General features: G+C 42.3%; 1 protein-coding gene across 1 annotated transcript in view; it reads right to left on the minus strand.

Moving 5' to 3' along the window:
• Window positions 1-2399: 2399 nt before the first annotated feature.
• LOC119161237 (cytochrome P450 4c3) overlaps window positions 2400-19064 on the minus strand; it is a 68829-nt gene continuing 52164 nt past the window's right edge. Inside the window, exons 10-11 of the mRNA XM_037413611.2 lie at window positions 8772-8951; window positions 2400-3253 (exon numbers count right to left, since the gene is read on the minus strand). Of these exons, the coding sequence (XP_037269508.1) occupies window positions 3078-3253; window positions 8772-8951 (356 nt within the window). The 3' untranslated portion in view covers window positions 2400-3077. The remainder of the gene's footprint in view (window positions 3254-8771; window positions 8952-19064) is intronic.

Genomic DNA, 19064 nt, shown 5'->3' on the forward strand with positions numbered 1-19064 from the left:
CTTACCACGGTAATAATTGAAGTAGTTAGTGGCCATTTATTATTGTTTGAGAACAATGCAACTTCGTTTTTCTTATCCTATACATTTGTAATAAAACTATCTTGATACGGCAAACCACATGCACACACAAAATAGGCGTGAACATCTATTTGACTTATTCTAGTTCATCAGAGATCATACAGTTATTAGGCTGCTAGTGTGGTTGCTAACAATTTAGTATTGAACTAACCATTAGAGTCAGCACTATTCACTGAATACATTAGTAGTAAATTTCGATAGCCTACATTTTACTACCTTTACTTACTAGGAGGCTAGTGTTTTTTGTGACGAGTGAATGGTTAGTATTTAGTTAGTGACTATACCGGCCTCTATTGGGAGTGGTGATTGTCATAGTTTAGACGAATGCCCGGCGAAATACCGATAACAGCAACTTCGTAATCTATTATAACTTAGAATAAATACTACGCAGTATAATGGGGGAAAAACAGGTCTGAGCGCAAGCACAGTCAATGCTGGAGATGCGGCCATCGTAATGCATGTTGTAAACTACTAAGGCGACCATTGCGAGTACATTGGCGATATACCTACTACCCGTAGATTATTATCATACTGCGAAGTAACGCGATACTGAGAAGTAACGCGTCGGGAGTGCAATGTGCACACCTACATAGCTGCACACTTAGTTGATGCAGTGGCTTCTTATGGTGAAGAATAATACCTTAGTATTTTTAAATGATGGGAAGCTTTAAATAACAAACTCATAATGCAGTTACCATACAGTGTGACACTTGGAATTATTATATTATTTCGCCACGCATTATTACCTCTGTTAACGCAATTCTTCACTAACCTTGGTGCCTCTTTAGCACCCTTTTTTTTTTATGGCTTCGCTCTGTGGCAGAATACTTTTCGTGCAGAAAGCTACAGTTCAAATGCGGCTATAACCCAACATTTTCGAGTTTTAATTCTTCGTGATACTTGTGACGAACACCAGAAGTGGAGAATTACGTTACTATAGTTGGCAATTGTAGTGGGCTCATAAGAGCGTACGTTTGTGATAGCTTCGTATAGCGGTTACGCTTACCTCGCACCCATCCTCAAGCGATGAATAGAGGCACGTATTTTTTATTTTTCAATATCATCTCGTGATAGACGTACCACAAAATCTATTAAAGTTTTGGAGGGTTCTGGTACACCACACTATTATTCAAAGGAGCGCTTGAACCTACTACAAATACATGTTTTATTTGGCATAGTGACTCGGTGATCAACGCCACTGCATGTGTCGATGAATTATTTGTCAGTAGTCGAGGCAAAACAATACTTAGTAAAACAACAATAGTCAAGAAAAACTTTGAGATACACTGAACTGATTTCGCGTTTTATCGCATTTCCACAATAACCGCAAAGGACACTCGCTTTTTAATTTATTGCACCCAGAGGCAGCAATGTCATCATGATAATCCAATTGAGCATCTAGAACGCCAACTGTGATACAATACCAGACAATGAAAACGAAAAAAGAACGCCTTTCTGACCTCTGCAAAAGTGATTTTGAATCACAAAAAAGAGCTCTTTAAAAAATTACTAGTGTGGAAAATATGCACGAAGAGACAACCATCGCAAATTACAAAGAAAACAAAACGTCACTTTTTTCTTCAAATTTTGCCGTTCCTTGTGCCCTTAAAAGGCAGTGAACACCGAGGAAAACAATAGTCACGTGTTATAAGCTACGAAGAATTATTCTGCAGAATTAAAACGTATGTTAAAGCAGAAGTGGGCAAGTCTTCCAGGGACCCTGAATCTATCTATCTATCTATCTATCTATCTATCTATCTATCTATCTATCTATCTATCTATCTATCTATCTATCTATCTATCTATCTATCTATCTATCTATCTATCTATCTATCTATCTATCTATCTATCTATCTATCTATCTATCTATCTATCTATCTATCTATCTATCTATCTATCTATCTATCTATCTATCTATCTATCTATTTATCTATCTATCTATCTATCTATCTACAGTCACTTGTCAAGGTACATAATGAGGTGAAACAGTGAAAAGAATTATCTACCAATAAGGTAGCTTTACTGCTTCTCACTCCCGAAGGTTATAAGAAGCCACTTTTTAACGACACCACGAAGGTTCAATGAAAGTAATGTGCACATATACAAAAAAATGCGCGACATACTGGCTCAAAAAAATGGTTAAGTTATGTGCAAAGTTGTTTTGGGACGTTAAACCCCACAAATAATAAAATATGTGCAAAGTTGTGCGACAATATTGCATGGTCCGCTTATGTAGGTAACACAAATAACACAATTAAACGAATTGTAGAAAAATATGTTTAAATTCAGGTGCACGTAGACCTCATAGAGTAACATGATAGTATGAGTCATTCAGCATTCTTTTATTTGCATTTACGAGCATTTGCTCGCCGTAATTAGCCCGGTTCATTGACACATTCTAGCAACTATAATGTCGTGTTATCCACGAGTACATGCAACCAACGTTTCACAACTTGTACAACTTAGATAAGCATAGTGCAACAGCTTTTCTAAAAATAATGTTTTACTTAGGTAACAATCGTACAGGTTTCCACAGTGTTTATGCTTTATTTATTTATCATAGGACACAATGCGGTACACAATGAGTCCCTATACATAACTGTTACCATTTAAATGTCATTAAAGTACCCGAGTTGTTTCCAATTAGCGCAAATTGCTCCACAGCGCTTTCTGTGAAAGCCACAGTAGCCTTGTGATTTGGTACGCCAGAGGTTGTCATTGTTCATAACAACAGAAAGCTGCAAGTATAAGTATACAGTTGAGGCCACTGTTGCTGGCGTATGTTCTACTAAACCTGGAAGCTGTGAACCGGTCATGTCGCCTCTCTGGACTAGTAATGTCATCTTTATACCATCGTCCGTTCGTTATAGTAAGCAAACTCAACAAAACTTAGACACTCCCTACACACACACAAACTCACAGAAACCATTCATTCTGTTGGTATTGAAGCAACATGTGGGAAATGCTTAAACCTACTGAAATATTTCTCGCAGAGTTTTTCATTGCTGCTTCGCAGACTCTCTCGGAATGAATTTGACATGCAGACCACTTGTTGGCCTCAGGACGAGTTCCGCCATGACATGAATCTTGTCTCGATAATGTAGAGCAACCAGCTTGTAGTTACGAAGGATGTTGGCAATGACGACTTTCTCTTCCATCATGGCGAAACGTTGACCTAATAGGAGTGGCAGTAAATATTCACGTATTAATAGGCAAACTTGTTGAAGCAGCGTTGTGAGCATGGGCTCAACTGTGAAGACAGTATAAATAGCAGCCCAATGAGATGACACGCCATTCTTCAGTCATCACGGTAGCAAGTTTTAAAGTACGTGTTGGATGTCTGATCCTGATTGTTTGGCTTGGCTAATATTCTGCAATTGTTTCGAGAAAATATCGGAATAATAATAATAATAATAATAATAATAATAATAATAATAATAATAATAATAATAATAATAATAATAATAATAATAATAATAATAATAATAATAATAATAATAATAATAATATAAATTATTATTATTATTATTATTATTATTATTATTATTATTATTATTATTATTATTATTATTATTATTATTATTATTATTATTATTATTATTATTATTATTATTATTATTATTATTATTATTTTATGGACCAGCGTGTCGTATGTCCACTGCAAGAGAAGGCTTCTCCGATCTATATCTAAGCAACTGTGCTACGAAAGACTTATAGAACAGAACGATGACAAAGAGACAAGAAGGACACGAGCGCTCGTGTCCTTCGTGTCCTTCTTGTTTCTTTGTCGTCGTTCTGTTCTGGCGCTATAACTATCATCATGTCATACCAATTAGCCCGAACTGCCGCGCATTTATTGAACCCTTGTACGTTTTCGGCCACGCTTCCCACCTGTTTTTTTTTATTTATACTTATAGATACTGCGATCTTTCTTCAAGATATTGGCAGCGTGGTACATAACAACTGAACTCAAAAGGAAAATAGCAATGGGAAACGAATATATGAATATCTTTATACACGCGCTTTCGAGAAAGAAAAAAAAAAGGCAACCGACGTTATTCTTACAAATTTCACATCGAGCAGAGAATCCATTTAGCACAAATAAAAAAAAGCAAAATAAACATCTTAGCTAGATAAGGAAACTGATTACTATTGAAGGTGTGACGCAAATTGCGGTAGTGAGTCTTGTGTAACAGTTTTATCAGGCAGTTTGTTTCTATCGACTATCGTTCTTGGAAAGAAAGAGTACTTGTTAACAGTTGACACGTGCAGTGAATGGAGTAACGGCTAGTGAGTGTGTGTGTCTGGTAGCGTAACCCTTCGTATATGAAGGTTGTCACGTGTCTATCTTGTACTGACTTTTTATCAACTGAAAAAAGAATTTTAGTCGAAACACACGATTTCGAGTACTTATAACAGGTAGGCCACTTTGAGATACGAGGTTAGTGACTGAAGTGCAGCCATACGTATTGTACATAAATAAAACAGCTTTTTTCCACGAGCTTTATAATTTTGCAATGTGGGTTTTACTGAACGGGTCCCATATGATGACGGCGTATTCTAAAACAGGACAAAAGAGTGTTTTATATACTAGCAAATGTACTGCTGGTGTGGACAATTTCAATACACGCCTTAACTTGCGCCTGCGATTTCCTAGCAATTTGTCGATGTGTTTAGAAGACGAGAGATCACTTGCTATGTGGAGGCCTAAGTGCATTTACGAGCATTTACGAGGATTTGGTCGTAAAGAAGAACTTGTCAAAAGATAGTGGTATGAGTCAACTTAGGGTCGCTAAAATGTTTCGAAATCGAGGGGCGGACATAGGCGAGGCACAAGAGAAGGCACAACCACTTCGATGAGTGGTGCACTGTCTCTGCTTACGGCACTGCGTCGCTACGTGACATCTGAAGAGGGATGCAATCGGAAAGAACTCACTGCAGACGACGCGTATTTTAACTGCTGTAACTAGCAGGAAGTCGGCGAAGCTCAGCAAAAAGCAGCGCACATGTCGCCCAACGAGTTTGTCAATCTGCCCAACAAGAGTCAAAACCGATAGGCGAGCGAGTTGGTACTGCTCCATGGTGGTGAGTAAGCGCATGTGGTGTATCCTTTCTTGTCCGTATTTTTTGGCGCTACATTTACGTTGTTATGCAACAAGAGTCGACAAGCGCCAGGGAAACCTTACAGGCTTACCTAAAACATGAGTGTCATTGGCACCTTGGTAAATGGAGCAGTGGGAATTCTACGTATACGGGAATCGCTGCGTGCACGAGCGACGTACTTCCTCAGGTTGCACAGTAGTAGAGCTGCCATTTTTCTTTCTTGTAAGGCAAGATATATTTTGCCTCCTAATCTCTTGTAGGTCTACGATATCGGCCCCAACCGCTTGTTCAATGATTCCTTCTGATGCCTTCCTATCTATTAGAGTTGTAACTATCACCTTTCGTTCCACTGAACACTCGGGGTTATCAGCCACATCTCCAATTTCTTTCAAGTCGAAAGCTTCAGATGCCTTATCAATCACAAAAAGTGACAGTCAGTGCCGGCGGCGTTAACGCGAGCGATGCGAAAAATCACCAACACGTGATAACGTCACATATCGTCGGATTTATGACGGCGTCCTGGCGTCACATCATGACGCCTTCACATGACACCATCGCTTTGTGAAAGGTGGGCTGATCAGGGAGGCAGTACAAAGCTTGTTAAGGTCCAGAAAGTTCGCAATGCCTCCGATGTTCCAAGACCTAACTAACGTTAGGTGCTGAAAGCTTCCGGGGGAAGGTGGGGGGGGGGGGGGGGGTTAGAGGGTAGTAAAAGAAAATCAATAAACAGACTGAGAAGATAGAAAAGGATAGCTTTCGCCATCTAATTGTCTGAGGCGAATGCTTAAGGGGCCCTATAAATTTTTTCTTCAAATTTCTGTCCCCCAATGTTACAACTGGTAAAACACAATTGTGTTACGCTTCTTGCCGCAGTGACTCTAGCAATTTACCAAAAATGACTACAAAACTGATGCCCCAACTCATTCTTATTATTCAGTGGATTTCATTCACATGATTTGCCTCCCGTGTGAATAACTATCCGAAATGGACATGTCCTCTTCAACTGATTGAAGGACTATATTCTTCAATTTATTCACAGCATCATTTTTTCGATAAGAAGTTTCCCGCTATTCTTGAAGAGCAGCGAGCAGCTGCTGGGTCTCTGCATGCATTGGCTACAGTGTTCGCATACTTTTTAAGTGTTCCGTATCAAAGGAATCCCTCCAGAACCGATAGTGTCTCTACCTAGTGTTACTCATTTTTACAGTGTATGAACGTCATATGTAGGGGCTTTTGTAGCCGGCTGATTACTCAAACACTCTGATGTTCGAATGAATGTAATTCATAGTAGAGTACCCTTTCGCGAAGTTATCTTGTTTTCTAGGTTACAAGTCAAGAGAGTTTGTTATCTTACTCTAAATCAAGTTGGTTAATACTTTCATACATTTTTAGCGAATAATCTTCGTGAAAATTCTATTTTCCTGTCGCTCGATCTACATTCGCGAAAACTGCATATAATAGCATAATCGAGAACCAGTCTAAACTTCAGTAGTGTTACTAAATTTAAACATACATGTGAATAGCCATCATTATAACCGAAAACGAATGAGCTAAATTCAGTCTTTCAGGACGGCATTCGCAAAGGTCTAAAATGAAGGTCATTCACGTCAGGAAACAAGTTTGTATGACCACATGCTTGGTTACATATACTTACTTTTGGTACCTCATGCAATATACACTGTTGTAGGCCCGTGTGCTCAGATTTGGGTACACGTTAAAGAACCCCAGGTGGTCTAAATTTCCGGAGCCCTCCACTACAGCGTCTCTCATAATCGTATGGTGGTTTTGGGACGTTAAACCCAACAAATCAATCAATGCAATATACACTGATCGCAGTGGCTCGTGAATTCTAGCTCTATTTACTGTTCATAATCTATCGACGAATTGACATGAAACATTAAGCTAAGGCCCTAACATTAGTCATGGAGAACGATAAAGAAACAACAAAATCCTGTATAAGAACATAAATTTTAGCATACGAGCTTTGAGCAACGAAGTCCGCCCTATCGCGGTTTTGAAGACCGTGTACAAACACACCGAGCCTGTAGCGATAGTTTTTTGTATAATTAGGGGACCTACGCAAGAGCTTTCCAGTTGAGCCAATCTGCGTGCTAGCAATTTAATCGACGCCACTCGTTATGGAGAAAAGTGGGAGGCAGATGGAACGCTGTTAAACAACGGCGAAGAGCTCTTATCTTACACTCCCCCATTCCTCTTGAATCACTGCGGCCTGAAAGGTTTTGACTTATTCCATTGTTCATATCATAATATCCTCGAAATATTTGAATATATATATATATATATATATATATATATATATATATATATATATATATATATATATATATATATATATATATATATATATATATATAATCACGGATATGACGTTGTAGAATATACACCAACAGATCTCAAAGAGAAAAACAAATGGAAGAAAAACATTTTGCCCCTGGCTGCTGAACCTACGACCACGCGCACCTGAACGCATGGCGCAAAACAATTTGGCCACAAAGGACACGTTCTTCTTGATTTATTGCTCGCATATAAATGTATTGTAACCGCAATGAAAAATGCTTGCATAAAAGCAGTGAAGGGGGGGGGGGGGGGGCTTCCTTGTCGCTTAAGGTAGCTGACCATGGTTCCATGAGACCAACATGCTCCATATGCTTCAGAGCCCCAGGCTTAAAATATGACGCGAATCATTTGGTACAGTTCAAACTTGTCACCCCTATAACCTGTATTCACTCAAGGGTGCAAATAAAGCGGTTTCTCACTCTCTCATTCTCTTTCTTGTTATACCCTAAAAAGCTACAATTTTAAACAAGTTTTTTAGGGTTTCGTGAGCGAACACGATTTATGACAATGCCTCTGAAAATATTTGTGACTTCCACCTGCTCAATCGTTCACATTATGGTTATTTAGGTTGTTCCTTCATTTCATTTTCTACTTGAGCATGTCTGTCAAACATCGCAAATATATCATCTGCGTATAATTATCAGTTACTTGACTATGTTTATTCTAAACTGGGAAGTAAACATATTTTCAAGAAAGTAATATAATTATTAATTCATTTATTGAATTAACACACCTACCCTTAAGACTCAGTATTGATTCCTGCTCTCATTTTTAATTAAAGCAATTATATTTCTATGCACAATTAAAAGTGTGGTTCTTTGGGCTAGTTGGTATGACATGATGATTATAGGAGCGCGAGAACAGAACGATGACGAAGAGACAAGAAAGACACGAGCACTCGTGTCCTTCTTTTCTCTTTGTTATCGTTCTATTCTCGCGCTATAATTATCCTTCTATGCAAAGGCACATATCAGAATTGACATTTTTCTATCCTCACTAGCAAACTTCATTTTCATTGTTTTTATCGACTGCGTTGACCTTTTTCTAAACAACTTTTTTTCATCTAATACCCTTTACAGCTGTTATGAGAGTTCGCACGACTCATCTCACAGCAGTACTGAAATGCACTGCCAAAAATGCACTTCACGAAAAATTCAAAACGTTTAACAACATTAAAAAGAATAAGTAAAATCGATGGAACTAGCTAAGCAATTACCTAACCACAAACTCACCTATGCAGTTTCTTGGGCCAGCTGAGAAAGGAACGAACGCAAAAGCATGTCTTCCTCTCACATTTTCAGGGAAAAATCTGTCTGGCCTGAATTCATCCGGTTTGGGAAACACTTGCTCGTCATGATGTAGGTTGTAAATGGCAACTTGAATGTCTGTGCCTTTAGGCACCTTTCGGCCACCTAAAAAAAAAAGGCGGGAAGGCATCGACAACGAATCACTGTCATCTAGTTTCATGAACTTTTTCTACATTGTTTCATTCCTAGCTAAATTTGTCCTCGCAAGAACACACACGACGACTGCACTGCGCATGGGCTACCAATGCCGTGTTACCAAAGCCTTGTGTCGAGAAATAGCATTGCGCAGCTCAGGTTTGCTCGTCATTTTTTTCAGCGTCGTAGCAACTCTGCGGGTGCTCACGGCAACATAATAGGGAGTTTTAGAATAGCGCACCACGAGCCTTTGCGGTGTGGTCACTGCCACTGCGCATGCGTCGTAACGCGAGTCGGCGTACGCGTTCGCGGACCACACGCAAAAAATCCGAAATTGCGTGTGGTAATGGCGGCCCGCATGTGGCCCGCAAACGCTGGTTTCGAGCCTATGGTGTCATTGAAATCGTGCGTTGCGGATCGCAGCAGGGCAAACGCTATTCTAAAACTCATATGGCGCCCGCTACGACCGCAGCGCTTGCAAACGGTATTCTAAAACTCCCTAATGCCTTCGGGGCCACTGCTATCATGCTCACATTGCTGCAATTGGGCAAGAAGATTGCGCAACTGGCACAGCCGAGCCCTCATATACCAGATGACAGCTGGAAGCATAAGAGTGTTTATCAGTTTGTTTTGTAAACGTAGGGCCCGAGATATGAATAAGTGGTAGCCCCGTTTCGGCAACTCTTGGCTTCAGCAGCGCGTCGTGGTTTGGTGTTCACGTGATTCGCCATCAGAAACCCTAGGCCCCTTTTTAAAGACGATAGTCTGTCTTGGGGAACTTCAACGCAAAAATTTTGGTCTGTCTGTCTATTTGTCTGTTTGTCCACACTTTAACGGTATTGAGCACTTTCAACGGCACTAGCGGTTATACCAAACGGCCGACCCCATCCGCAGCACCCACCAATGTTGCTCAAGCTTCAGCGTTCATACTTGTGCGATTGTCAATTAAAAAGAATTATCGTGCATATCGCATATATCATGCACCATAACAACAAGTATATATTCTGTATGTGTGTCTTTTGCTAGAAAAGGCATAAATAGGTTATTGTAAGGACAGCAGCGTTTATCACACGGCGCTGACCATGTAACGCTTGCACGACAAGGGAAGTGTTTCCAACGCTTTGCTAAGACGGGTGGTGGCACCTACCCATCGCCTTGCTTTCTACACCTTATCACCTCTTAGACAGGCGCGCATGCCCGTCTCAGAGCCACGTGTTTTGTTTTCCAAGAAAACTACCTGATAGCGCTCATGTCTCACGTGTGACGTGACTTGGTGCGCTCGTTCGCCTCCACTGCACGCTCGAGACACTCTAACGCAGCGCCTCCAGAATAGCATTCACCGATTTTATTGCGCAGAGCATCAAATAAACGTTTTGTGCAATCTCTCCAGATGCAAGACTATCGTTTTTCGACGACATTTACAGATTAACATGCAGATACGGGGTCAATTTTTATTTATCATTTTCCTACGCTCCAGGCTTCACATAAGACGCCCGAGGAGGCCATGTACGTCCATGCATTATTGGTCATTTTGAGACACCATTTTCTTAGTGACACATAATTTATTCATTATTTTTCCGCAAATTTTCTGCGCTTTGAATTGAATTGCGTATAATAAATTTTGGCCAACGCTATAACTTTGGAGCGTTTTTCACTGCTAGCACCGAACTTTTGAGTTCATTGGCATCTATGAAAATTTGTAACACATAAACTATAATGTGCGTATTTTCAGTTCCGCTTCAGTAGCTGTATGCATTTATGCATAACACAAAAAAATACTCAACGATTTATCTTGCAATACATAAAAAATGGTCCCTAAATAATAAAACTGTAGTTTTGAGATAATCGATTTTATAAAGATAGAAAACGGCTGAAAAGCAATCACACTTTGTCACAAATTCTGTTCAACTATTGAACTATTTCATTAATAAGGTAGATGTTTGGTAATTATTTCGAAAGTAAATTTTGTTACTTTGAGGCCGCTTTTAATGATTGTCTTGCTTCTTTTGTGAGATGTCATGTAGCTCTATTCGCAATGTATCGTCGAGCCTGGTCAATATTTTCCAGCAAATTGATTGCAGTTTGGCCAGGCTTCAATCCTAAATATTTCATAGTTTTCGTTCATAAAATGCTGCCAATATTAAAGGCAAGATCAATATCCAGTGTAGCAATCCTTAACACTCTGAACCTAGACAATGACGGCAAAGACTCTGGTACTCATTTGCCATTAACTCAACACTTACTGCGGGCCTGCCTCACCATGGTGGTTTGGTGGCTAAGGTATTCGGCTGCTGACCCGCAGGTCACGGGATCGAAGCCCGGCTGCGGTGGCGGCCTTTTCTATGGAGGCGAAAACGCTGTAGGGTCATGTGCTCAGATTTGGGTGCACGTCAAAGAACCCCAAGTGGTCGAAATATCCGGAGCCCTCCACAACGGCGTCTTTTATAATCGTATGGTGGCCTTGGGACGTTAAAAACCACATATCAATCAAGCCAATACTATAGGTCGTTTGCACGCGCTATCCGATCTCCCTACAAATAGTAGTCGTGCATATTAGAGCATACCCGTCGTCATCATGCACGCGATTTGCCTCAAAGGACGCTGGAAAAGTGAATAGGTTCAACTTTGAAGAGCTTGCTGGTTCAATGCCTCAGTACGCTACTGGCAGTTAATAACATTTACAAGGGAACTGTATGGGTTCCCGCGGGATTCTGACTTGCTGAAGATTTTCTTTACCCACAGCATCTAAACCTATCGACAATCATCCCACACACAAGGTGTAATGAAGCTAGGAGCTTGAAGTCTTCGACCAATGTGCTTCGAAGATTAAGGTTGAATATAAAGGCGCACAGTGTCTTTGGACTGCCCCAGAAGTTACTTTCCAACCTGTTATACACAGCTAACTCTAGACAAGCGTTCTGACTTTCGTACGTGAAGTTTTTTTTAGCAAATAAGACAGTAAGCACAGAGCGCCTATACAAGAGGCGTGCACTAAGGTGCGTTTTCACTCGCTACTTGCTTTCGATAAAACTGATTTTGAATCACAAAAAAGAGCTCTTTGAAAATTTCGAGTGTGGAAAAAATGCACCAAGAGACAACCTTCACAAATACCGAAGACAACAAAACGTCACTTTTTTCTTCAAATTTGCCGCACCTTCTGATCTTAAAAGGCAGTGACCACCAAGGAATACAATAGTCACGTGTTATTGGCTACAAAGAATTCTTCTGCAGAATGAAAACCTATCTTAAATTAAAGCCGAAAAAGGCAAGTCTTACAAGGACCCTAAAACGGTTCTGATAATTTCCTAGAGACGCATTCAGCTGGTTATTCAGGTCATAAGCGTAATTTTACGACCCATTTAATGTCTCTGCGTCAATCGTGCGATTTTTTATAACACTTAAAACACTTAAACATGCGAACCACCACTGATCGCAGCGGTGCCTCCGCACAAGTTTTCCAGTTTCCGCTTCCATTTTACGTATAGCGGCGGTGATCTAACAGATCGAATATGCTCACTTCCCGTCACTGAAGCCCTAGTGGAAAACGAGCGTCGTGAGCTGCTGCTGTTACAACGCGCTCATTGTTTACCTAGGATGCACGACAGTGTTTATTGCAAGGTTTCTTTTCTTTGACAATCATAATTCACCTAGCTGCGTTCTTTAATGCAGATATTGAGATTGGTGACTTGTAAAGCTGCGACACTATGTCAGGCATGTAAGGCAAACATGTTGAGTTGTTTCGGCATGATAAAATTGATGCCCAACGTAAATAAGGGACTCCAACGCCAGCTTTGTTACTTACTTATGTTCTCGTTGGCATAACGCTGAAACCACTCAATATGTTTATTGCTCCCAACTCGTTCAAATATCAGTCCTTCTGCGTGTAAGGCGACTGATGAGTGTAGTGTGGACTGGGAGGAGTTTCAGGTCGTTTGTGCAGTGAGTATCGGGTCTGTACGATTAACGGCAAGATCCAGGTGTCTGTACCTGTAACTTCAGCCCTCAACACGCAACCATATTTCCCTAGTCAAGGCCCATCGGTGATGATCTTTCAATTCTTTCACTTTTGTTTTTCGCGTGCCTGTTGGCGTTTTTTGATGCTCGACGTCCCGAAGAATAAAGTATGAACGTCTGGTTGTGATGCGATAGCTGTTGTAGCAGGGGCCAACCGTTGCACGAACCTCTTAGTTTCCGGTGCCCGATGGCGAATTGCCGAAATTGATTGTGGAGGTCACGAAGATGGTAGTGCTGCAACTCAACCCATGAAGAGCACTGTCGTCGCCAACGACGGTGGCCCACTCGACGAGTTTCGAGGAAAGGCCGTGCACGGACGGAGGGTTCTACATAATTTCCCGTTGCTGCCAGCCTTGATACAAGGTGCGTCACTTAAATTACGGTGCGGATGATGTGATGATGTTGTAGCCCGAATGCTGACAAAATTTCAAAAACTATTTTGTGTCTCTTAAAGCTTCATGATTTCCTTTCACAGAGCTTTCCTCTAATGAGAGTTTTCTCCACCCAAAGTGTCAAAAAAGAAAGCAGGAAATAGTGAACTGCGGTAGAAATGAACTAGTACTATCTATCTATCTATCTATCTATCTATCTATCTATCTATCTATCTATCTATCTATCTATCTATCTATCTATCTATCTATCTATCTATCTATCTATCTATCTATCTATCTATCTATCTATCTATCTATCTATCTACCTCTCTATGGAGCCATCTGCGTGTCGGTGTTCCCCAGGTCACCTCCTGAATTGGCAATATTCTCATTTTGCGTAGGAGGATGCGAGTACATCACAAACTCTCTCACCCAGTCATGTGCAAAGAAGAGCAAAGGGAGGGCTTTCAGGTCCACAAGACGAAAAGTAGCCAGAAAATTGAGAAAAAAAAAGTAGCCAAAGTGTAGCCAACTTGGGCTTTTGACGGGAAAAGTATCTAAAAGGAGCCACGCATGTATGAAAAACACCTTCACATTTTTTTAGGTAAACGTTAAGAAAGAAAACCATTTGGCTGAAATTTTGACATGTGATGCATGAACCTCTCAATATCATTATTCCTGATAGTCCAGCATAAATTATTGACTTACCAGTAATTTCATGCATGATGTCATAGTCACGCTGTTGAAAATATTCTCTCCCCACATCTTGCATGACTTTCCTTAAAACAAGAAGAAGTTGCGACAAAAAAAATTGTTCCCGTCGCAGTGGCGTAGCGGTTATTGTATTCGACCGCTAACCCTAACGACGCGGGATCGAATCCTGGCTGCGGCGGTGGCATTTTCTATGGAGGCGAAAATTTTTGAGGCCCGTGTGCTTACATTTAGGTGCACGTTAAAGAATCCCACGTAGCTGAAATTTTGGAACCCTCCACTATGGCGTCTCTCATAATCATATCGTGCTTTTGAAACGTTCACCTCCCCCCCCCCCCCCGCACCAAAAAAAAAAGAAACAATTACCTTGATTCTCCACCAGGATAAGTGCACTCTAGATCGCAAATAACGCACTGAAGCCCCTCTTGTACAAAAAAAATTCTGTAATGACGAATTCAGAGTCATAGTTCGCACTAAGCTTAGGAAATTATACCAGCAGTTCGTCGGATATCTTAGATGAATCGTTTGTTAAAGAAGAGTTCGTGCGACATTCTTAAAAGAGTACTAAAAAAAACCAGTGCTCGAACAGCAAACACTCTAACAGATTGTTCGTGAACACTTGTGCTACCGCTTTCGCCTCCTGCGTACTGGTTTTTCAGTGCTTTCAGTAGTTGACATGTCGAAAATTCGTTTTTCAATGTCGATGAGTACTGAGCGCCCGGGATGCAGAACGCTTTTGGAAGACTCGCTAAGGGAAGCTTAGCAGTCTAAGCTAAGCTTAGCTTCTTAGGGGAATAAGCTTCACCGTTTCCGCAGTGTTTACAAAGTGATGTTCAGAATATGGAAGGCTTCGTCCTGCCTTTCCGCCATACAAACGCTGCTGAAGAAGTTCTTCTTCACCGCCCAAGTTCACAGGTCGAGAGGAAGGCCGCGAAAGCAAAGCCGACGGGAGCGAAGGGAATTTCCCAGGCGCCATTCCTTCATAAAACTAGCTCCTATATTTCCTCCTTCCCATTCTACCTATCTCTTTCCTTTTTCACCTTCAAGTCACCTTCAATAAACCAGTCTAGAAACTGTCACCAACAAGTCGACTCACTCCTTTTCGAAGCTCCTGAAAACGCGGCCCAGCCATGCTGCTAGTTACCACGCAGCAAAGAGTTTGCTTTCCAATTAGAGTCAGCCGACGAATATTAGATCCAAAGTAATCATCTACACTTTTTGGTGCCGAAACTCAGAATTATTTCGCCAGCTGCCATTGAAAGCGCCCGCTGCGGTGGTCTAGTGGCTAAGCTACTCGGCTGCTGACCCGCAGGTCGCGGGTTTGAATCCCGGCTGCGGCGGCTGCACTTCCGATGGAGGCGGAAATGTTGTAGGCCCGTGTACTCAGATTTGGGTGCACGTTAAAGAACCCCAGGTGGTCGAAATTTCCGGAGCCCTCCACTACGGTGTCTCTCATAATCATATGGTGGTTTTGGGACGTTAAACTCCACATATCAATCAATCAATCAATGCCATCGAAAGCTTCATGAAGCGACTGCAGAACAAGCAAGCCACCCTTCGAAACGCCATCGAAGCCATCGTCTCAGAGAGGAGTGTCTTGGTGCAAGCGCCAGCCACTGCAATCGGTTGGCTCGAAGAACATTTTGAAAATCTCATTGAGCAAGCAAATGAACAAAAGATAGTCAAAGACGCCATCAAGAAGAAGATTTAGCTACAGGAACTCGATTCCACACTCACCAAATGCATTGGCTATAACAAAAAGATCACCAGCATAACAACCAAAATCAAGCGACTGCTAAAGAACAAAGCCTTAAGCGAAACGAGGTCCAGCACCTCATCAACAACAAATGATTCAGAACACGAAGTACATTCTGGTTATGTTCAGAACGCAGTGATTTTTTCAGCGGTCTAGTTGCCGTCATTGACAACCAAAGCTTCGAAGCTGTACATTGCGAAGTTTATTGGGAATCTATGCTCATGCACCAGGTTCTGGAACCCGTTTGAGTGCACAATTCACGAAAATCCAACGCTCCATACCATCGACAAGTTCCAGTATCTGACCAGCTATCCAAGCGAAAAGGCTGCGGCTGCTATCGACGGACTGCTACACAGTGAACAGAACTACGGAATTGCTGCAAAAACATTGGTCAAAATATTTGGCAGGGACGAAGTCATGATTGAGGAGCACACGTAGCGATTGCTTGCGGTCTTTAAGACACCGGGAGGCAAAGGATTCTTTACGATGAACTCCAGGCGGGTGTCCACAGTCTCGAGGCAGTGGGTGTGGCTTCGAGCACGTACGGCATGCTTTTACTGACACTTCTCTTGGAAAGCATCCCGAATTAGCTTTGCCTCGAAACTACAGGAGAAAGACATCAGAACCCATTTATGAGGATGACCATCCACAGTTCCTGAATTACCTGAAGGCGGCGGTAGAGAGTGGGGAGAGCGCCCAGCACGCAATACGACCTGTTCCTGACGCCGCTATCAAACAGAAATTCAATCACTACAGATCGTCATCAAACATCATATGCGTCTGCTCTAGCGGTCACTGGAGGTGAGGTCCTCTGGATCTTTGTGATAAAGAAGGGCACACCTTGTGAAACTGTGTCATCTGTCTTCAAATAGACAAGAAAATGGCGGTGATGTCAAGGGAGCGGTGCTATTAGAAGTGCGCGAAAGCAAATCACTGTGCCGCCGAAGGTCGAACATCGAAGTGGCTTGAGTGTGCCAAGGGCTCAGGACGGCGCGCAATGGGCGTCTGCGAGCTCAACAAAGAGTAGCGCAGCCTCCCCCAAGTGAAGGTGTTTCAGCAGCCGGTGTCACAGTCCAGTCATAGCTACATATATGAAACGAACCCGAGGGAAGGCAAGGGTACTCCTACAGATGACACAAGCGCTTGCAGAAGAAGAAAAGACTACTTTGGTGCGAATGCTGCTCGATAGTGGTAGCCAGAGAACATTCATACGAGAGGATGTTTTCCATCGTCTAAAGCTTCACATCATAGGTTAAGAGAAGCTGACCATTTATACCTTCGGAAGCCAGAGGCCGTCGGAGGAAAGATGCCGTCGTCGGGTGGAATGCTGCCTCAAAAACTGGCGCGACAACACCAGAGTACGCATTTAAGCACTCGAGATACCCGAAATCAGCAGAAGAGACCTGCTTCCACGATCAGACGACACCGTTACCCATCTAGTACAGAAACATGGCCTCAAACATGCTGACTCAGTATCTGACGGCTACCAGTCTGGAGTTAAAATAGAACTGCTTGTTGGGGCTGATTAATACTGGGGCATCAATGCTGGTAGTATCAAACACATCAACGAGAGGCTCGTAGCCACAGAGACTATGTTTGGATGGCTTCTGCAGGGCACATGTGACACAACATCGTCTGCTTCAAAGCACCTGACGAGCGTCGACGTGATGTGCGTTAGCGTGAACCAGGAACCAGATGACTTTTCTCGTCAACTTAGATCACTCTGGGAACTGAAACACCTTGACATCATCGATCACGCACCACTAACCACTGAAAATGACGACGTTCTCAGGGAATTTGAGGACACCACCGCCTAAAGGAACCATCGAAACGAAGTCGGGCTCCCGTGGAAAGAAAATGAATCACAGATAACTGACCACAGGGGAACGGCATCGCACAGGCTTCACTCACTGTCTCCAAAACTACTGCAAAATGACGAACCGATCCGCAGTTATGACCAGACAATCCGGAACTACCTGCAAGTCGGACACGCTGAAGAAGCCAATCAACTGAATTAGTCCCCGCAGGAGCTCATTTGTTACATGCCACACTGATAAGTTGCTCGGCCAGATAGCGAAACAACCAAGTCGAGGTTCGTATTTGATGCGTCCTCCAAAGAAACAGGGAAGCTATCATTGAACGACATTCTCTATGCAAGACCCTACCAAAATCCAAGTATATCAGACATTTCAATTCGATTTCGAGTGCACAATGTGGCCATAATAACAGACATTCAAAAAACTTTTCTCCAAATTCAGCTGGTTGAGAAAGATTGTAACGCCCTCCACTTTCTGTGGCATCGAAATACACCAAAGCAAGACGAAATGCCACCCCCAATTGAAGAATACCGAATGACAAGGGTACCATTTCGCGCTACGTGAAGCCCCTAACTTCTCGCAGTCACCTTACGTCATCATTTAAAAAGTATGAAAGAGAATTTTCTTCGCACCGCTAAGATCCTCAGTGACAACCTGTATGTGGACGACTTCGTTACTGGTGCTTACAGTCTAGAAGCGGCGGAGCAGATACGCAATAAAGGTCAATTTATACTCGAGATGACAGGCATGAACCTGATTGAAAGGCGATTGAAGAATCCAGCTTTAATGGCATCGTTTGCTGAGACTGAGACAGCCCTGAAGGCTCTACCGGAGTCGCACCTTACAAAAATTGTCGGTGTTGAATTGAGGCCCGATACAGATGCGTTTGTTTTTGAGATATCCACCCTGATTGGATTCTTGGTAAGTCGGCAGGACACAAAGCAATTTCTACTACAGTTCTCAGCACTCATTTTTGACTCGTATGGTTCCCTCCCACCCACTACTATCACCGCGAAGTAGACTTTTCAGAGTCTTAGGGTGTGCGATACAACATAGGACGAAAAGACCCCTCCTGATGTGCAAGGCCGATTGAACAAATTACGCCGGAGGCTTCCTGAGCTCCGCAAAACAACGATTTTAAGAACAGTGTCTCACGATCTCTACTACAACAGCTTCTCCAAAGTTCTAACTTAGGCAGAAGCTGTGGTTAATTTCCGTCGTTCAACCTTCGTCTGTACGGACGCGGGGGAGCTTATGCCATTGACAGCTGCACATTTCCTGGTTGACTACAGACACTTCTGCCAAACAAAAGGGAACTTCGACGACCAGTGCAAGCCTAGTACCCGCTTAGGCTCAACGCTTAGGCAGCCCCCAAGGGACAGACAACCAGGAATGAATGTGTGCTCATTGCGGG

Source organism: Rhipicephalus microplus, chromosome X (genome assembly GCF_043290135.1).
Source record: "Rhipicephalus microplus isolate Deutch F79 chromosome X, USDA_Rmic, whole genome shotgun sequence".
In the NCBI taxonomy this organism is placed as follows: Eukaryota; Metazoa; Arthropoda; class Arachnida; order Ixodida; family Ixodidae; genus Rhipicephalus; species Rhipicephalus microplus.